At 63.1% G+C, this 17,381-nt stretch overlaps 1 protein-coding gene across 1 annotated transcript in view; it reads right to left on the bottom strand.

The window, feature by feature from the left end:
* Nucleotides 1-1,145: 1,145 nt before the first annotated feature.
* The window catches only part of THBS2 (thrombospondin 2), a gene marked incomplete at its 5' end in the record, with an annotated part of 28,845 nt that continues 12,609 nt past the window's right edge, over nucleotides 1,146-17,381 (bottom strand). Inside the window, 21 exons of the mRNA XM_081093584.1 lie at nucleotides 1,146-2,210; nucleotides 3,214-3,353; nucleotides 3,716-3,813; nucleotides 4,183-4,454; nucleotides 4,843-5,070; nucleotides 5,180-5,414; nucleotides 6,282-6,400; nucleotides 7,110-7,269; nucleotides 8,063-8,170; nucleotides 8,723-8,941; nucleotides 9,385-9,540; nucleotides 9,618-9,745; nucleotides 10,317-10,490; nucleotides 11,111-11,287; nucleotides 11,415-11,585; nucleotides 11,804-11,900; nucleotides 12,040-12,180; nucleotides 12,574-12,770; nucleotides 13,299-13,383; nucleotides 15,926-16,479; nucleotides 16,742-16,815. Of these exons, the coding sequence (XP_080949710.1) occupies nucleotides 2,203-2,210; nucleotides 3,214-3,353; nucleotides 3,716-3,813; nucleotides 4,183-4,454; nucleotides 4,843-5,070; nucleotides 5,180-5,414; nucleotides 6,282-6,400; nucleotides 7,110-7,269; nucleotides 8,063-8,170; nucleotides 8,723-8,941; nucleotides 9,385-9,540; nucleotides 9,618-9,745; nucleotides 10,317-10,490; nucleotides 11,111-11,287; nucleotides 11,415-11,585; nucleotides 11,804-11,900; nucleotides 12,040-12,180; nucleotides 12,574-12,770; nucleotides 13,299-13,383; nucleotides 15,926-16,479; nucleotides 16,742-16,815 (3,541 nt within the window). The 3' untranslated portion in view covers nucleotides 1,146-2,202. The remainder of the gene's footprint in view (nucleotides 2,211-3,213; nucleotides 3,354-3,715; nucleotides 3,814-4,182; nucleotides 4,455-4,842; nucleotides 5,071-5,179; nucleotides 5,415-6,281; nucleotides 6,401-7,109; nucleotides 7,270-8,062; nucleotides 8,171-8,722; nucleotides 8,942-9,384; nucleotides 9,541-9,617; nucleotides 9,746-10,316; nucleotides 10,491-11,110; nucleotides 11,288-11,414; nucleotides 11,586-11,803; nucleotides 11,901-12,039; nucleotides 12,181-12,573; nucleotides 12,771-13,298; nucleotides 13,384-15,925; nucleotides 16,480-16,741; nucleotides 16,816-17,381) is intronic.

Here is a 17,381-nt window from a genome sequence, read left to right on the forward strand (position 1 = left end):
GCCTTCCTGCCCAACGTGTTCCACGTAACGCTGCTCCCTGGCCGTCCCTGTGTCTGCGGCAGCTGCGCTCCGTCTCTGACGGCTCAGTGGGTTCCCACTGTGCACGGGTACCACCTGTGACAATGCAGTTTGTTCCTGAAACCACATAAAAAGAAAAATAATTCCATCTTTTTAAATAGGAAAAATCGTGTGTTCTGTTCCAACCAAGGAGGACTAGACGATTTCACAGGCAGGAAACTAAATCCACGGGACGTGTGTGCATGACAAACAACTGGAAAGGAAATAGTCCCTACACTAAGCGCAGCCAATGCTTGATTGTGTATGGTTTCCCCCCAAATCTCCCCTTTGGATGCTCAGTTCTCCACAGCCAGACTGCTCTTCAGCCTGAAGCCATAGCACAGAGAAGCCCTCGGGCACACGCCAGGCTGGGCCAGGCCGCCTCCCGGGGCCTATGGCGTGTTCACGGCACGGGGAGGGGGTGACGGTAAACCTGTTGGGCTGTCCCCTCACCCCCCCACCCCCGGGTGGAAGTTCTTCTTTTTAAAAAAGGGAGAGAGATCCATTTCTATAAAACCTTTTTACAGTTTATTTTCTGTTGTTCATCTTGAAAGTATAAAAATGAGGCTCTAGCTAAATGCAGGGTTTCCGTGGTGAAGCGTCGACCGTGTGAACAAATAAATAATTACAGTCTTTGGCAAAACAAGTGAAGTCTCATCAATCTGTACGAGAAGATTGTTTAAAAAAACAAATAATTTACAAAAAATATGGTACATTCTAATATTTACATCGCCATCCCACACCGCTGCGTCCTTCAGCCACACCCTCCGCCTCTGTCACGTCTGCCACCCTGTTGTCGTGGGAACAGAAGTCCACAAAAAAGTGCAGCAAAGTACAGAAAACCAGCCTCAGAGAGAGCAGCAAACTGACTATCAGATGAGATGGGGGAGGGAAGGCAAACGCTTCGGGTTCTCTGGACTTGACCTCGAAATGAAATGTTAACAGCAGGAAGGATCTGCCCCGTCGGACGAGACCAGCTCCTCTGATGAGACCCCCCCATCGGAAAGGGCACGCGGCCGACAGCACAGCTGGACACACAGGACAGAGGACGGGGGAGGGCGCATGGACGTCACCGCAACAGCAAGATTAAGGTTCCACTCTAAACGCTCATCATCATCTGTTTATTCTACCGCATTTTACAGCACGCTTTGTCTGACAACATAAATTATCGAGCCTCGCGTTCTGACAGGACGATCTGCTGGAACCGCCTTGGTCTCAGGTGCTGGTCAGGTGCTTCTGGACCTCGCACGCCCTCCGTGAGCCCTGACAGATGTCAGGTCAGCCCCTGGAGGAACTGCCTTCTGTCTCCTTCAATAAATACGGGCACAGCGTGTGTCACTGGAGCCTTGGTGACACGCGTCACCCGATCCGGTACAGGCGACGGCCTGGCTTCAGAGCCCTGACTGGGAGTCGGACGCCAGCGGGCACTGCCCGTCTCTGCCTGCCTGGCCTCGGGGCAGGGGTGGGAGAGAAGCCAGGTGAGCGCTCGGGTCAGACGCGGGCAGGTGGCGACCGGGAGCTCCCGAGTCCTTGACAGCTGGAGAAGCCCCGTGAGGGCCCCGCCAGGCCCCACCTGGCCCGTGTGCCAGCCAGTGGGCAGGACGGTCCCTCCTGGGCAGACCCATCTCTCTCTGCCAAGGGGGCTGTCACTGTAGGAAGGATTAGGGGAGGGGTTTGCCTTGCCCGGCCACGCCCCCTTCAGACAGGAGGGAGCCTCTTCCTGTGGGAGCTAACGTGACGCGAGCGTGGGCAGCGCCACAGGGGCAGCGGCGGCTGGGCACGAGGCCTGAGTGACGGCAACGCCTCACGCACAGGGCGCCCTCGGCTCCACGCACGCACGGTCGGCAGTCACATGTTCCACGCGCCCGTCCTTCTCTCTACACAAACAAGAAGCAATGCCACGGCGGCCGTCGCGCCACGTCGTCTCGTGGGCCATCACTGCTTCCTGGCGGGCTGGGCATCCCTCTTCGGGGCCCATTGGCATCTGCCCTCTGGGGGCACTTGGGCTTGGGGTTGAAGGAGGTGAAGAGCCGCTCGAAGTTAAGGTCAAGGTCAGAGACGCTGCCGGAGAAAGAAGCCGGGGACCAGGACGCTGAGGGGTCTCGTAACAGCATCTACGGTGCGTGCGGCACACGCGGGTCCGGGTCACACATCTAGACAAACAGCCAGCGGTTAGGACGGGGCATTTGTCTCCTCCCGTTTTCTTTTACCTACAGCCTAAAATGCCATTATTTTAATTAAAAAAAAGACATCCATGCCCCACCGGCCTGGCTCAGGGGTTGAGCATCGACCTATGACCCAGGAGGTCACGGTTCGATCCCGGTCAGGGCACAGGCCCAGGCTGTGGGCTCGATCCCCAGTGTGGGGCGCGCAGGAGGCAGCCCACCCATGATTCTCTCTCACCCTGGATGTCTCTCTCTCCCTCTCCCTTCCTCTCTGACATCAGTAAAAGTGTATTTTTTAAAAGAGACATCCACATGCAGCTGGATGATGCGCGGATGCAGACCCGCAGGGGGAGGAACGAATGTCCAGAAAGGCCGCTCGCTCAGGACAAGGACACGCGCCGGCCAGGAGGTGCGTTGGCACCGAGCCCTCCTCATGGCCCCCACGTCTGTGTCACGTGGTCTGGGCAGCAGCTCGGAGCCTTACTTGCCTCGTGGCACAAGCGGTAGTTTCTGTCTACGTGAAGGTGGTAGCCTGGGGGAGCCAGGTTCCCTCCAGGTCTGCAATAATCTGAGCAAATGCACTAGAGAGAGAGCTGAGCCTCCTCCCTGCCTCCCCTCCCCTCCCGCCCTCCCTGCCTCCTCCCTCTCCCTCCCTACTTCCTTCTCCCTCTCTCCCTCTCTCCCTCTCTCTCGCTCGCTCCCTCTCTCGCTCTCTCGCTCTCTCGCTCTTCCCTCCACAAGGGCAGTGCTGTGAAGTCCCATCAGGGTCCTGGAGGTGTAGAAAGCGCTGGACGTGTGGTGGGTGCCGTGGACGGGTGGGGCTGTGAGCATCTGCTAAGTGTGTGGCCTCCCACATTCAGCTTCAACCATCACAGCAGCTCAAGCTGAGCAAACCCGCATCTGCCAGGGCCGAGCCCTCGCTCACGCCGCAGCCTCGTGACCGACCGCACAGGTGTGCCCGCCCGCCTCCGGCCTGGACGCCCCGACCCACCTCTGCACTCGTACTTGAGGTCCGAGAAATAGACCATTTCTTGAGAGAAGACGAACAGGCCCAGCCGCCCGCCCGCGTAGGTTTGGTCGTAGATGGGTCCCGAGTCTGCCATGACCTGCTTCCCTTCGTGCACCAAGACCCTGGGGGGGGCGGGGGGGCGTGAACTCTGGGGAGGGCTCCTGGGAGGAAACTGCTCCCGGCCACGCCCCTTCCCCTCCCTTCTTCCCCCACTCACTGCCCCAGGCCAGAGAGCAGGGGTTTGCCCAACTCTGCCTTTCAGAGCCAAGAGCAGTCGGTACCGTGAGCAGCACGTCCTGCCGTCCCTCAGGAGGGCTCACCGTATGTAGCCCGTCCGGGGCCTGGGTCAGGGGGGACTCACCATATGTAGCCCGTCCGGGGCCTGGGTCAGGGGGGACTCACCGTATGTAGCCCGTCCGGGGCCTGGGTCAGGGGGGACTCACCGTATGTAGCCCGTCCGGGGCCTGGGCCAGGGGGGACTCACCGTATGTAGCCCGTCCGGGGCCTGTGTGTCAGGTGCCACCGGTAGGCAGTGTAGTCCTTCCAGCCAATGTTTTTGGGGTCGTGCCACAGCGTCCGCACCTGAGGGAACGTCCCCGAGTCCTGAGCGCAGTCCAGCCCCGCGACCCCGTCTGTGGAGTAAGCTCCAGGGCGTATGGAGAGCCACCGACAGGCACCAGGACGTTCAGTGCTAAGAGCACAGCCCTGAGCCGGGTCACAGGTCCAGGTTCTGGACCCTCCACGCCCTGAGCCGGGACCGTGGGAGAAACACCTACTTTTAAACCATCTCCCCATCTAATTGGCCAGAGAATCGCCCGTCATGTTTGCAAAAGTACCAGCACGGTGCCTTTAATCAGGGGGAGACTCGATAAAGGGGGTAACATGCTGGTCACTGAGTTAAGAAGCACAAAAGAGAAGGTGGTGTCCCCAGGGTGGGCCGGCCCCCCTCACCTGCCCCGCCGTGTTCCCCGTGTGCCACAGCGCGTTCCTCAGGTGCTCGCCGGTGCCCGTGGTGGAGTTGACCACCTTGAGGGACACGCCCGAGTAGCCGTAGGCGCGGGTGGGCTGGTCCTCCCAGTAGGTCTGGGTCACCTGCTTCCACATCACCACGTAGAAACGGCTGCTGGACTGGTAGCCGAAGACGAAGCCGGCGTAGTCGTCGTCCCGGTCCGTGTTCACGTAGAAGGTGCCGCTGAAGTCCACGGACCCGAACTCGTCGAAGCCTGCGCGAGGGGCAGGGCCGGGAGGTCAGAGCAGCCCTCGGGCGCCTGGCCAGCCCTTGGCTGCGCGGAGCTCCGGGCCGCTCGGCTGTGCCCGCCCTCACCCGGGGTCTGTCCCTGGGTGTGAACACACGAAGAGGGGCTCGTCTTTGCAGATCCGACCTTCGGAGCCTCGCAGAGCCACACGCACCGCGTTAGGTGACGGTGTGTGGCTCAAGGTCATAAAATAAAAGGGCAAGTGGCTTCCTAAAGACAGCCTTTCAGAGGCGAGGGCGAGGCAAGTGCCAGCTCTGAGCAGAGGTTGTTACAGCCGTGGGGACGGGCCACCGAGGACGCCCGAGTCCTCTGTGGCTGTCAGGAGCAGCCGTGGGCACAGCGGCCGGAGGCTCACCCACGGCGATGCCGGGGTCCGAGTTGGCTGTCTGCACCAGCTCCTTGCCCTGGTGGCGGATGACCCAGTTGGGGTCGATCTGTGTGGTGCCCTTGGGGTCCAGGTGCACCATCTGGAAGTTCCTGAAGTCGGTCTCGCTGATGGCGCTGTTCTCGGGACACACGTCGTCGATGTCGGGGACGCTGTCGTTGTCAAAGTCGTCCTTGCAGGCGTCGCCCCGCCCGTCACCTGCCAGGAGGATGGGACGCGCAGGGTCAGGAGGGGCCACGCCTCAGGAGCTCGGCTCTCGGCCTGGGAGCCGGTGGGCGAGCACTGGCCGTGGCACCGTCACACCTACCGTCTGCGTCCTCCTGGTCAGGGTTGAAGACCAGTCGGCAGTTGTCACGGTCGTCGGGCACCCCGTCGTTGTCGTCGTCCGAGTCGCAGGCGTCGCCCCGGCCATCGCTGTCGTGGTCAGCCTGGTTGGCGTTGGAGATGTAGGGGCAGTTGTCCTGGTTGTTCTGGTGGCCGTCGTCGTCGATGTCCTCATTGTCGTCACACTGGTCCCCCACCAGGTCGTTGTCCATGTCGACCTGGGCACAGAGCACCCGCCGTGAGCGGGGTCTCCCCCTCGTCCCCTGGGAGCGGCCGGTCTGGGGGCAGGAGCAGCTCCCCGAGATCACAGCCCAGCAAGACCCGGTCTCTATCCCTGCTCCCTCTCCCGTAGGGAGACGGGAAACTGTCCAGAATCAAGCCCTTTCTGACATCGTCCGCGGTTGCACACAGGGCAGGCAACCGCAGGTTTACAGTTGTTCGTATGGAAGATAATATGACGATGAATAAATAATAACGCAAGAATAGCCCTGGCCGGTTTGTCTCAGTGGTTAGAGTGCCAGCCCATGGACCGAAGGGTCGCGGGTTCGATTCCTGGTCAAGGGCACGTACCTCAGTTGTGGGTTTACTCCTCGCCCCAGTCGGGGCCCATGTGGGAGGCAACCAGTAGGTGTGTCTCTCACATCAGTGTTTCTCTCTCTCTCTCTTCCTTCCACTCTCTAAAAATCAATGGGTGAATATCCTTGGGTGAGGATTAAAGTAATAACAACGATGCTATTGCAAGAATGACCTCTGCTCCGTGGACTCACAGCTGAAGCCCACAGCTGCCGCCCTGCATCCTGTGAACAACATACACATGTTCTCACGCATCTCCCGGGGCAGCTCTGGGAAAGCCAGCCGCTGGCTAAGCCGGGGAGGTAAGCGCAGACCACACGGCGAAGCCTCTGTCCGTCCAGCCGTGGCCACTGAGACGCTAGGGCCAAGTGTGGAGGTCAGTTCAGCACGTGTTCCCGTGTCGTGCCACGGCCGAGCTCACGGACACTCACGAGGGCGTACGTACATTTATGTCTGAGACTGAAAGGCCCGGCCCCCCCGCCCCCGCTCCCTGACGCCCGCCGGCCGCCCACCTGGTCGGGGTTGTGCACCAGGGGACAGTTGTCACAGTGGTCGCCCACGCCGTCGCCGTCCGTGTCCCTCTGGTCCGTGTTGTAGACGTAGGGGCAGTTGTCGCGCTCGTTGAAGACGTCTGTGGGGGGGAGGGCGTGGTCCCGTTTAGCAAAAGCACTGAGCTTTCTCCCGTCACTGAGCCTGACAGCCAGGCCCCCGCTGGTCAGAGGGGGTGGTGAGTGAGGAGATGACTGGCTGCGTGGACGCGCCTGTGTGACATTTCCCGCTAACTTTCAGATTTCACCCCCGGTGGCCACTGGCTGTGCCCCGTCAGCTCTGAGTCCACGGTGCTATTCCCCGAATAGCCACTCAGGACACGCACCCTGGGTGCCCGGGCGAGCAGCTGAGGCTCCGGGGCCCTGGCATCCGTCCCCACGCGAGTGGGAAAGTAACGGGCACAGGTGCAGGCTTTCAGGTGCCACCTTCGCCCAAGAAACCTGAAAACAGATCACGAAGCCCATCAAGACAGGAGCCGTGAAGAGACAGGTTCCAGGGGACCACAGTGTCACCCTCAGTGACGAGGCAGCAAACACCCCAAACCAGGAGCCAGGAAAAGTGTGAGGCAAGCCTGGGGTGTGGGGGGAGGGTCACCCAGGTGCAGGGCGGCAGGAAAGGACCCGGGGCTGCGACCCGTCCACGGGCCGGAACGACGGGTGGATGAGAGCAGCTCAGAGAGGCGCCTCCTCGCGCCTCAGCCCGTGGGGCAAGCTGAGCAGATCCAGCAAACAGGACAGAAGTTTGCCAACTTCACACTGAGCCTCAAACGCCCGTGCGGACGCAGCACTGACCGTCGCCGTCGATGTCCACGGAGCAGGCGTCGCCCTCGCCGTTGTGGTCGGTGTCGATCTGGGCGGGGTTGTGCACCTGCGGGCAGTTGTCGCAGCGGTCCCCCACCTCGTCCTTGTCGTAGTCGAACTGGCGCGGGTTGAACAGGAGCTGGCAGTTGTCCTGCAGGGACAGCGGGGGAGGAACTAGAGAAACAGCCCAGCGGACACACCGTCCAGCAGAGGTCAGAGGTCGGGGCCAGTGCGTCCACACAGGCGTGGCCAACCCAGCACACTCGTGACCTCAGATCGCTTCCTACTTATATGTGCACCTCCCTCTCTTGAACATTTTGAGGTTTTCTAGCGCAGAGATGACAGCATACACTTCCTGGTGAAGGCAGGTGCGTAAATACAAGTGAATGAATGAGTGAATAGATGAATGAATGAATGAATGAATGAATGAATGAATGGGTGAGTCAGTGGGCGACGGAAGGCAGATGCATAAATACAAGTGAATGAATGAATAGATGAATGAATGAATGAATGAATGAATGAATGGGTGAGTGAGTCAGTGGGCTGATGGAAGGCAGATGCAGCAAAGCTGTGAGTGAAAATTGCATCTTCTACCCTGCAGGTCTCAGTTAGGTGTGGATGTAACTCCTTTATGATTCGCTACAGTTTTCTCAGGAAAGGGAGACGCCTGCACATGGCCCCAGGCCACGTGTGTCGCCGTATCTGCCACAGCCCCGCCCACCACTGCCCCACCAGCGAAAAGCTAGTTAAGCTGTTAGCAGCGCTTCTAGCCGAGCGCCCGGCAGCTCCAGGCTCGGCCGGTCACCGCTTGGTGAAGGACCAGCCTTCCCGTCGGTGACTGGGTGACGCAAGCAGGAGCCCCATCACGACAATTCACGGCGACTGTTTAGTGGGAGACGCTCATCCCTGACCCCTCTGCTCCGGACCCCAGCGGCCCCTCCCACCTTCTCGTCGCTGACGCCATCGTTGTCATCGTCGTCGTCGCAGGCGTCACCGATGCCGTCCTTGTCAAAGTCTTCTTGCCCCGAGTTGGGCAGCAGGGGGCAGTTGTCCTGGGACCAGAGGAAGCACACGTATGACCCACAGGCCTTTCCTCCACGCGGGCAGCCGCAGCTGAGGACCGAGATGGAGCCTCACGTCTGTCGGCCTCGCGGGAGGCCTGCCCTGGAGACCACGTCACCACCCCTAGGAGTCGAGACCACAGACGCCGTGTCCTGAGCCCAGGACCCCGTGAAGCTGCCGAACACCTGAGGAGGGACGGCTGCTCCGAGAAAATACGGACGCGGACGGAACCCCACTGTCCTTCTCCTTCCCGTGAACGTCAGCTCGTCCACCAGGAGCCCACAGCGCCTACGGCCTCACTCCCGGGCCACCCAAGCCTCAGGCTCAAGCCACTGCCCCGGGTCACTCTTCCAGAGGCAGGGCGTGCACAGCACGTCACAGACCACACGTCACGGCCGAGCTGTGCGGACACCGAGGGAGGGGACCAAGTGCCGGAGAGGGTCGGCAGCACGGCCTGCGTTTCCATGACGCCCACCAAGTGGGTGGCCCGGCCTCACCCTAACCCCATTAGAGACCCTGGGGCTCCGCCCCGGCGCCCTCACCTTGATGCAGTGGTAGGTGGCGTTGGTGGCACAGACCAGGTTCTTGTTGGGCCAGCCGTCCAGGTCCGAGTCCTCCCCGCAGATGAGCCCGTCGCCCGCGTAGCCCGTCTGGCACTCGCACTTGTACATGGGGTCGCTGAAGTGGCCCAGGTAGATGCACTCGGCGTGCCGGTGGCAGCGGTGGGTCTTGTCCTGGCACGGGTTCTCGGGCTCACACACCTGGAGGACGGCCACACTGGTGGGGACCCTGGGACCCCAGCCCCACCGGACGGGGTCCAGGCCGCGTGCTCAGGGCTGCACGGGCCTTCCCAGGCGGGCCTCCCTAGGGGGGCCTCCGAGGGACAGTGGCTGGGACTCGGCTCCTTCAGGAGCCGCCTGGAGGCACCTGTGTCCACCAAGTGCTGCCGACACCTGTCGGAGCCACAGGCGACCGCGGAAGCTGCTGATTCAGGAAAAGCTGAGAGTGTCCTCGTGGATCCTGTAGCCACAGCTGAGCTCTGCCCCACGTGGTCGGCTCTCGAGGGCCGACAGCGGATGTGGGTCCGTCTTGCCCGCTCTCCCCAGACGCTGCCCTTCTCCTCCCGCCTCCACCCTCCGCCTCCCCAGATCCCGCTGAGGGTTTGGAAGACCGAGCCACACAAAGGGCCGCGCCCGCTGCTCACCTGCTTTTCCGTCTGCGCGGCCTCCAGGCCGGCCCCGAAGGGCTGGGTGCCCCTGTAGCGAGGCGGGCAGGGCAGGCAGTGGAACCCGGGGTCCGTGTTGACGCAGCGCTGGGACTTGCTGCTCGTGGAGAAGCAGACGTCGGTGACCAGGGCACACTGTGGGGACAAGCAGGGGTGAGCCGCCCCGCCCCGCCTCTGAGGCGCCCCCTGCCCTGCCCAGGGTGGGCACCCACCTCGTCCAGGTCCTCGCAGTGGGTCCCGTTGCCCAGGAAACCCACTGGGCAGGAGCCGCAGGACCAGGAGCCGTCGGGGAAGCTGCTGCACTGGGCGCCCGGGAAGCAGGGGTTGGATAGGCAGCCGTCTGCGTGGGGAGCAGAGCGGTCAGGGCTGCGGGTGGGGCAGCAGCCGGAACCGGGCCCAAGAGCGTCTGGACACTCACTGCGCCCCGGGGGGCACCTGGGCGGGTCAGCACCGCAGTCTGGTTGTAGGGAAACTAAGGGAGGGACGCACGTGCTGGAGACGGGCACGTAAGGTGGGTGACGGGCATGGAGGGAGGTGTGCAAGGTGGGGGTGACGTGCACATTGGGGGCCCGCACACGGTGGGGGCACCGCGCATGGGGGGGGGCAGGGAGGGCGCCGCCGCCCCAAAGCGCACGGCTGAGCTGCGAAGCTGGGGGGTTCGCGTGTCATCACAGGCTGTTGTCACCATGTGCAGCCTCGTGCACGGTTCTGCTTTTACAGAAACGCAAAAGCGCGGAGGGACCTAACGCGGGGGTAGGAACAGGTGTCTGTGTGCCTGCCGTCGACTGTTCTGTTTTCTGTATATTCCCTCCCTTTCATCAGAACGAAAGCCCAGTGGTCACTTCGAAGACTGTTGTGGCCGCGGGGACAGCGTGGTGCCTCGCGATCCTCCGCGTGTCCCGCGCACGCACCTACGGGGCAGCTCCGCTTGTTGCACATCTGCTGCTCCGTGCGGTCGCCCACGCAGGCCTTCCCCCCGTGCTGGGGCTCCGGGCTGTTGCACACGCGCGTCCGCTCACGGATGCCGCCGGCGCAGGTGACGGAGCAGGCGGACCACGGGGACCAGGGGCTCCAGCGGCCGTCGACTGCGGGGAGAGCAGGGACAGCGTCAGCCGGGGTGCCCTGCAGGCCGGGCGGCGGAAGCCGGATGCGGGGTCTCCAGTGCGGCAGCATTTGGTGAGAAGCCCTTGGTGACAGGTCGGGCCACAGGGCGAGGGTCTCGGTTAGTTTGTAGTTTCCTCTCGGAAGAGAGATCGCAGCCCTTTCGGGTGTAGAGGTGACGGGGCTGGGGGACCTCGGTCACGTGGGGAGAGGGTGTGACCTTGAGGTTCGTGTTCACGGCCCCTTCCCATCACCCCACTCCCGTCTCTGGGTGACAGGACACCAGGACTCAGGCTCCCGGAGCAGGTCCTGCTGCTGGGACCCGCATGCTCTCGTCCTGGACTTGCGCCCGGCGGCCGGCCTGTCCGGCACCTCGTTCTGGGCGCCCGCTGCGCCTGCTCTGGTTCTGGTCCCCTTGGTGCAGGTTAATGTGACTTCCCTGCGCTGGCACAGACGAGGGCAGCGCCCAGCCCGGGTGCTGGGCATCGACGCCCAGGGCTGCCTCCGGGCCAGTCAGCAAGGGGACCGGGCAGCTTCCACTTCTGCCAAGCCCTGGTCCCAGCTGCCCCCACGCGCCCGCCCCCACCCGCCTCGTCCCACTCACTTGGACACGGGGCTCCCTGGCAGCCTTTCGTCTCGCGGCCACTGCCTTTGCAGCCCTTGCCCCCCATCTGGGGCACCGGCGAGTTGCAGAGACGGATCCGGGTGATGTTGCCGACCCCACAGGTCGCGGAGCAGGAGGACCAGGGCGACCAGTGGCTCCAGCCACCGTCCTGCCGGACTAGCACATGAGAGGCGTGGGTGTCAGCAGCGGCCTGGAGGGGAGGGGACCAGCCGGAGCCCATGGACAGGCTGGTGCCTCCCAAACCCCACCCCTCGGAGCAGACCCCCGGGACCCGGCGACTCACTGCGGTGGTCGCACTTGCCCAGGCTGCAGGCCCGCGTCTGGATGGAGGGCCCCAGGCAGGTGTTGCTGGTGACGTCGCAGGACCTTCCCCTCTGCTGGGTGCCAGGCCCACAGGTGACGGAGCACTGGGTCCACTCAGCCCACGGGGACCAGCCCTCCTCACCATCGGCCGCTGGGAGGGACACAGGCCGGTCACACCTCCCCTGGTGATGGCGCAGGAGGGACCGGCCGGGACAGAAGCCCTCGGTCCTAATTCAAGGCCTGGCAGACGCTTGCTGATCACTGGGCAGCGAGGGTGGAGAGCGGGTGAAGCGTCCCTGGGCACACGCGGCCTGAGCCTCCCCCCCCCCCGCCCCCGAGCAGAGGACAGCGAGGCCGCCCCGCACTCACAGTGGAAGCAGGACGGGCAGCAGTCCCCCTCCAGCAGCGACGGGTTCGCGCAGGTCACCGGCGGGCAGGAGATTTGGTGGCAGACGGTTTTAAATTTCTGCGAGGAAAGAGGCGTTCATGTAGCCACCTCTGCTCCCCCACACCCGTCGGCCCGCCAAGGCCGGCTGCCCGGCCAGTGCCAGGGGCTGAGGAGTGCAGGCAGGGTCCTCGCCCAGAGCGCAGGCTGCGGGCCTCACCTTGCAGGTGCATTTGGTGCAGCTGTCCACCACCCAGGTCTCGTTTTCCGCGAAGAACCGGCCGTCCTGCCAGCACGCGGACATGTTCCTGGTCTTCGGGGGGCCCCCGATGAGCTCCCAGAGGAACTGGTTGTCGTTGGACTGGAAATCGGGGCGGGTTTAAGGACAGACAGGAACCCTCGGTGGCCGTGCTCCCTGGGAAAGACGTCCCTCCCCACAGCCCTGCGGGCCCAGAGGGAGCCAGGTGTGCAGAGCAACTCGCTGAGACGTGCACCATGGAGGGCGCGGGTGTGCGAACCGCGCAACACACAGGCTGCTCACACCTCAGGGTGTCACTTCACCTGACACGTGTTCACTACTGGCTGCCTTAGCGTGTCCCCACCCACCCCACGCTCCTGGTGGAAAATTCCAGAAGGTCTCCTTGGTCTTGCTATGCCCATTCCCTCAACCCCCACGGACCACCCACCCTGGGCAGTCAGGACGGGCTGGGCCCTCAGCCGTGCGTGCAGGGGGCTGTGCCTGGGCCGCACCCACCACTTTCCGAAGGCTCTCGTGCAGCTGGTTGACAACGACGCGCAGCCCCGACAGCTCGCTGGCCATGCTGCCCAGCTCCTCGCAGGAGCGCTCGCACACGCCCGGCCTCTGCCCCGCGCTCGGGCCCACGTACGCCGTGGTGACCGCCGGGCTCAGGTGCAGTGTCTCCGTGTTCTCGCTGATGGCGTTGGCCTCCGCTGCGGGGACGTGGCGGAGAGCCTGGTCGGAACCACTTGGGCACAGCCCCCCGGCCCCGCATTTAGCGGAGGACTGTCCGCTCCTGACCCCCTCGGACTCAGCGCTGTGCCCTCCCAGCACGGGGACAGACGTCGGACGGTCCTGGGGACCCGCACGGGCCAGGATCGTGCGCCTCCGCGTGGGCACCGCACCCCGTTCCCGCGGACATTTCTGACTCGGGCACACGTCCTGACAGCGCGCGCCTCTCCCTCCGAGTTCCCACCGGAACACCTCGGCCGCTTGTCCTGACTAAGCAGGGCCGGCTGTCCTTGTCCTGCCCCCACCCCCCACCCCCCGCCCCCCGCGCACACACACCGTGGTTCTGTCCAGGTGGCATCTGTTCAAATACTGTGAAGTCTCACTGGCCCTCATTCTCTCTCTCTCTCTCTCTCTCTCTCTCACACACACACACACACACACACACACACACACACACACGAGCGGAAACCTGCCCAAGACGGGGAGTGTTTTGTTCAGAGCACACCTACCTCCCTGGCTTTGCGGACAGCCTTTCCTGCTGAGAACGTCTTCCACCGAATCTTCAAACACTAAGTAGACGTTCTGCAGCAACCCCTGCAGGTGTGACAAGGAGAAACACGGGGGATGGGCAAACGCCACACCAGGGAGGCCTCGCCACGTGGACGAAATGAAAACTCGAGGTCTCCTGCCATGGGGGTGTGTCTGTGCTGCACGCTCGGCCCTGGCCCCTGTGGGCTGGGCATCCTTGCAGGTCCCCATGGGAGCGGCTGGGCATGACGGGCAGTGGGAGATTACAGAGGAAGGAGGGGGCACGGGAGCTGGGAACTGCCTCTGAGCTCAGCCTGATGGGTGTCCTGGACTGTCCTCTGCTGGCTAGGCCTCCAAGGAGAACAGCCGCCCCTGAATGTCCTGGGAACGTCTGCGGGTCCAACCACAGACACAACGAGGAGAGGAGATGACGTGTCTCCCACAGCCTGGGTGGTAAGTGCACGTTGGGCTGGGTCAGCTTCTGCCACGGGAGCTTTCTAACCCCAACCCTAACCCTGACCCCAACCCTAACCCTAACCCTAACCCTGACCCCATCCCTAACCCTGACCCCAACCCTAACCCTAACCCTAACCCTGACCCCATCCCTAACCCTGACCCCAACCCTAACCCTGACCCTTTCTAACCCCATCCCTAACCCTGACCCCAACCCTAACCCTAACCCTGACCCCATCCCTAACCCTGACCCCAACCCTAACCCTGACCCTTTCTAACCCCATCCCTAACCCTGACCCCAACCCTAACCCTAACCCCAACCCCAACCCTAACCCTGACCCCAACCCTAACCCTGACCCTGACCCTAACCCTAACCCTGACCCTGATCCCAACCCTAACCCTGACCCTGACCCCAACCCTAACCCTGACCCCAACCCTAACCCTGACCCCAACCCTGACCCTGACCCTGACCCCAACCCTAACCCTGACCCTTACCCTAACCCTGACACCAACCCTAACCCTGACCCTAACCCTGACCCCAACCCTGACCCTGACCCTGACCCTAACCCTAACCCTGACCCTGACCCCGACCCTGACCCTAACCCTGACCCTAACCCTGACCCTGACCCCAACCCTTACCCTAACCCTGACACCAACCCTAACCCTGACCCTGACCCTGACCCCAACCCTAACCCTGACCCTAACCCTGACCCTGACCCCAACCCTAACCCTGACCCTTTCTAACCCTGACCCTGACCCTGACCCTGACCCTAACCCTAACCCTGACCCTGACCACCAGAGATTAACTCAGCAACACCTGTAGGCCTTTTACTCAAATAACAGTCACACACACACATTTCCAGAGAACACAGGTGCCTGGGAGAGACCGACGTGCTCGCCCTCCTTCGCGGGTCCTTGCGCGCCTGTGGCTTTAAAAAGACCCTCTTCCCGAAGGCGTTTAGCAGACGCCCATGGTGTCCCTCCCTGCCTTCCTTGGAGAAACAGCTGCTCGTCCTCCTCCCCTCACGTCGGCACCGAGGCGGACGGGGCTCAGCGCAGGGAGGCTGGCCTGGGTCCCGGAACGCTGGGGCCCGACCCCTCGATCATGTCAGCCTCACTCCGAACATCAGCGCGTTCGTGCAGGTGAGAAAGTGCACCTGCAGCCCTCACTCCGCCTGTCCCGGCATGTGTGTGTGTGTGTGTGTGTGTGCGTGCAGGTGTGTGTGTGTGCAGGTGTGTGTGTGTGTGTGCGTGCAGGTGTGTGTGTGCAGGTGTGTGTGTGTGCGGGTGTGTGTGTGTGCGTGCAGGTGTGTGTGTGCGGGTGTGTGTGTGTGTGTGTGCGTGCAGGTGTGTGTGTGCGTGCAGGTGTGTGTGCAGGTGTGGGTATGTGTGTGTGCAGGTGTGGGTATGTGTGTGTGCAGGTGTGGGTATGTGTGTGTGCAGGTGTGTGTGTGCAGGTGTGTGTGTGTGCAGGTGTGGGTATGTGTGTGTGCAGGTGTGTGTGTGCAGGTGTGTGTGAGCGTGCAGGTGTGTGTGTGTGTGTGTGTGTGCAGGTATGTGTGTGCAGGTGTGTGTGTGTGAGCGTGCAGATGTGTGTGTGTGTGTGCAGGTGTGTGTGTGCAGGTGTGTGTGTGTGAGCGTGCAGATGTGTGTGTGTGTGTGCAGGTGTGTGTGCGTGCAGGTGTGGGTATGTGTGTGCGTGCAGGTGTGGGTGTGTGTGTGCGTGCAGGTGGGTATGTGCAGGTGTGCGTGTGCGTGTAGGTGTATGTGCGTGTGTGTGCAGGTTGTGTGTGTGTGCAGGTGTTTGTGCAGGTGTGTGTGTGCGTGCAGATATGGGTATGTGTGTGTGTGCAGGTGTGTGTGTGTGCAGGTGTGGGTATGTGTGCAAGTGCAGGTGTGGGCGTAGGTGTGCATCATGTGAACGTGTGTGCAAGGGTGTGGTGCTCGAGTGTGGTTGTGTGCACAGGTGTACATGTGGGTGTGCATGAGCACATGAAGTGACTGTACATGTCTGCATGCCCACACATGCACGACTGTGTGTCACCTGTGTGTGCACGCGTGTGTGTGCGTGTCTCCGACACAGGCCTCGTACCAGGAGATGCCCCACCGTCGGCGCTCCCACAGCTCTGCGGGCCCCTGGCCGGCGCATACGCACCCGGAAGTGGCTCTCCCGGGCGGAGCCTTTGGCCACGTACATCCTGCTCTTGTCCGTCGTCAGCTGCTCGTAGAAGGGCTCGTCCAGCGTGAAGCTGTCGATCAGGGCGCAGCCCACGTACAGGCTGAACGTCTCGCCCGCCACCTGCACGGTGACGTTCTTCCACTGGGCGTCGGCCAGGCCCACGTCCTCCAGGGACAGCACGTGCTGGGCGCCGTCCACCCAGTAGGTGAGGTCCAGCGTGTCGGCCGGGCCGTTGGAGACCAGCTCGAACTGCCTGTGCGCGCCGGGGCCCTCGAGGGCCAGCAGCGTGCCCCGCGACTTGCGGTCCTGCCGCAGGCTGGCCGTCAGGAAGAAGCCCTCCCTCTGCCGCATGAGCCGGGCGATCCGGCCCAGCTGGGCCGCGCTCACCGGCGGGATGTAGTCGAACCGCAGGAAGCGGTAGGCGGGCACGCCGGGGTCGGGCCCCCGGAACTGCTTGGCCCCGATGGTCTTGCGGTTGATGTTGCTGATGCCGAAAAGGTCGAAGGCCGTGTCCTCGTCCTGGTCACCGGCTGCCCGAGGGAGCGAGCGGGGTTAAGCCGGGGCGCCGGGGCCGGGCTCCTTACTCGGTGCCAGAAACGAGCGAGGGCCCCGACACCCAGGTCCCCTTCCCTCCGCACGGGTGCAGCGCCTTCTGTAGAGCCTCAAAGGGGGGTCCCCAAAACGGCCGGTCCTCTTGATGGGCCAGCATATCACCCACAACCTCACTGTGTCCGGGCCCCCGCCCTCAGGTGACCCCCAACCCCAGCGCAGGTTCCGGCCCCGCCCACTCACCCTGCGCTCCACAGGCGGCCCAGAGGGCCGGCAGGACCAGCGCCCAGAGCATCCCGCCTCGCGGCCGCCGGCACCTGCAGACGTGAGAGCCGGTTAGTCAGTGCGGACTCGACTTCCTGCTCCGATGACCATTGGCAAGAAGTCAGCATTGTGGCCGGCCCTGTGCTGAGCGCATTGGATGTTTGTGTTATAAATCGTCGTCATGAGCCAGGAGGCCAGTGCTCCTGCTCTCGTCTCGTGTGCGGAGTCCTCGCCCCGCTGCTCGGGGTGCAGCCAGGACCTGACCGAGGAAGTCGGGTCTGGAGAAACGTCAGGTGTGGACGTGACCCCCAGGCGTGTGGAAATCGCCACGACAGCGAGTTATGCGTGACCGACTGAGACACAGTGAACACGAAGCGCACACGCGTGAGGAGTGAGCTTAGAGTGGAGCGCCGTCGCCTCAGAGAACAAACCACACGCCTTGGACACGTCTCCCCGCTGGCGCGGCTCCGCGCCTGTTTTTCCGTTCGTTCTCGGGGATTGTCAGTTGGCCGCCTCAGCAGAGGCTGGGCCAGGAGTCAGGAGACCTGGCGGCTGTGGCGGCTGCAGTTAACCCCCGCTGGCCTCCCGGGTCCTGAGCCCAAACCCTGGGGCCCGGTTT

Source organism: Myotis nattereri (genome assembly GCF_964212035.1).
Source record: "Myotis nattereri genome assembly, chromosome: 6".
Taxonomy (NCBI): Eukaryota; Metazoa; Chordata; class Mammalia; order Chiroptera; family Vespertilionidae; genus Myotis; species Myotis nattereri.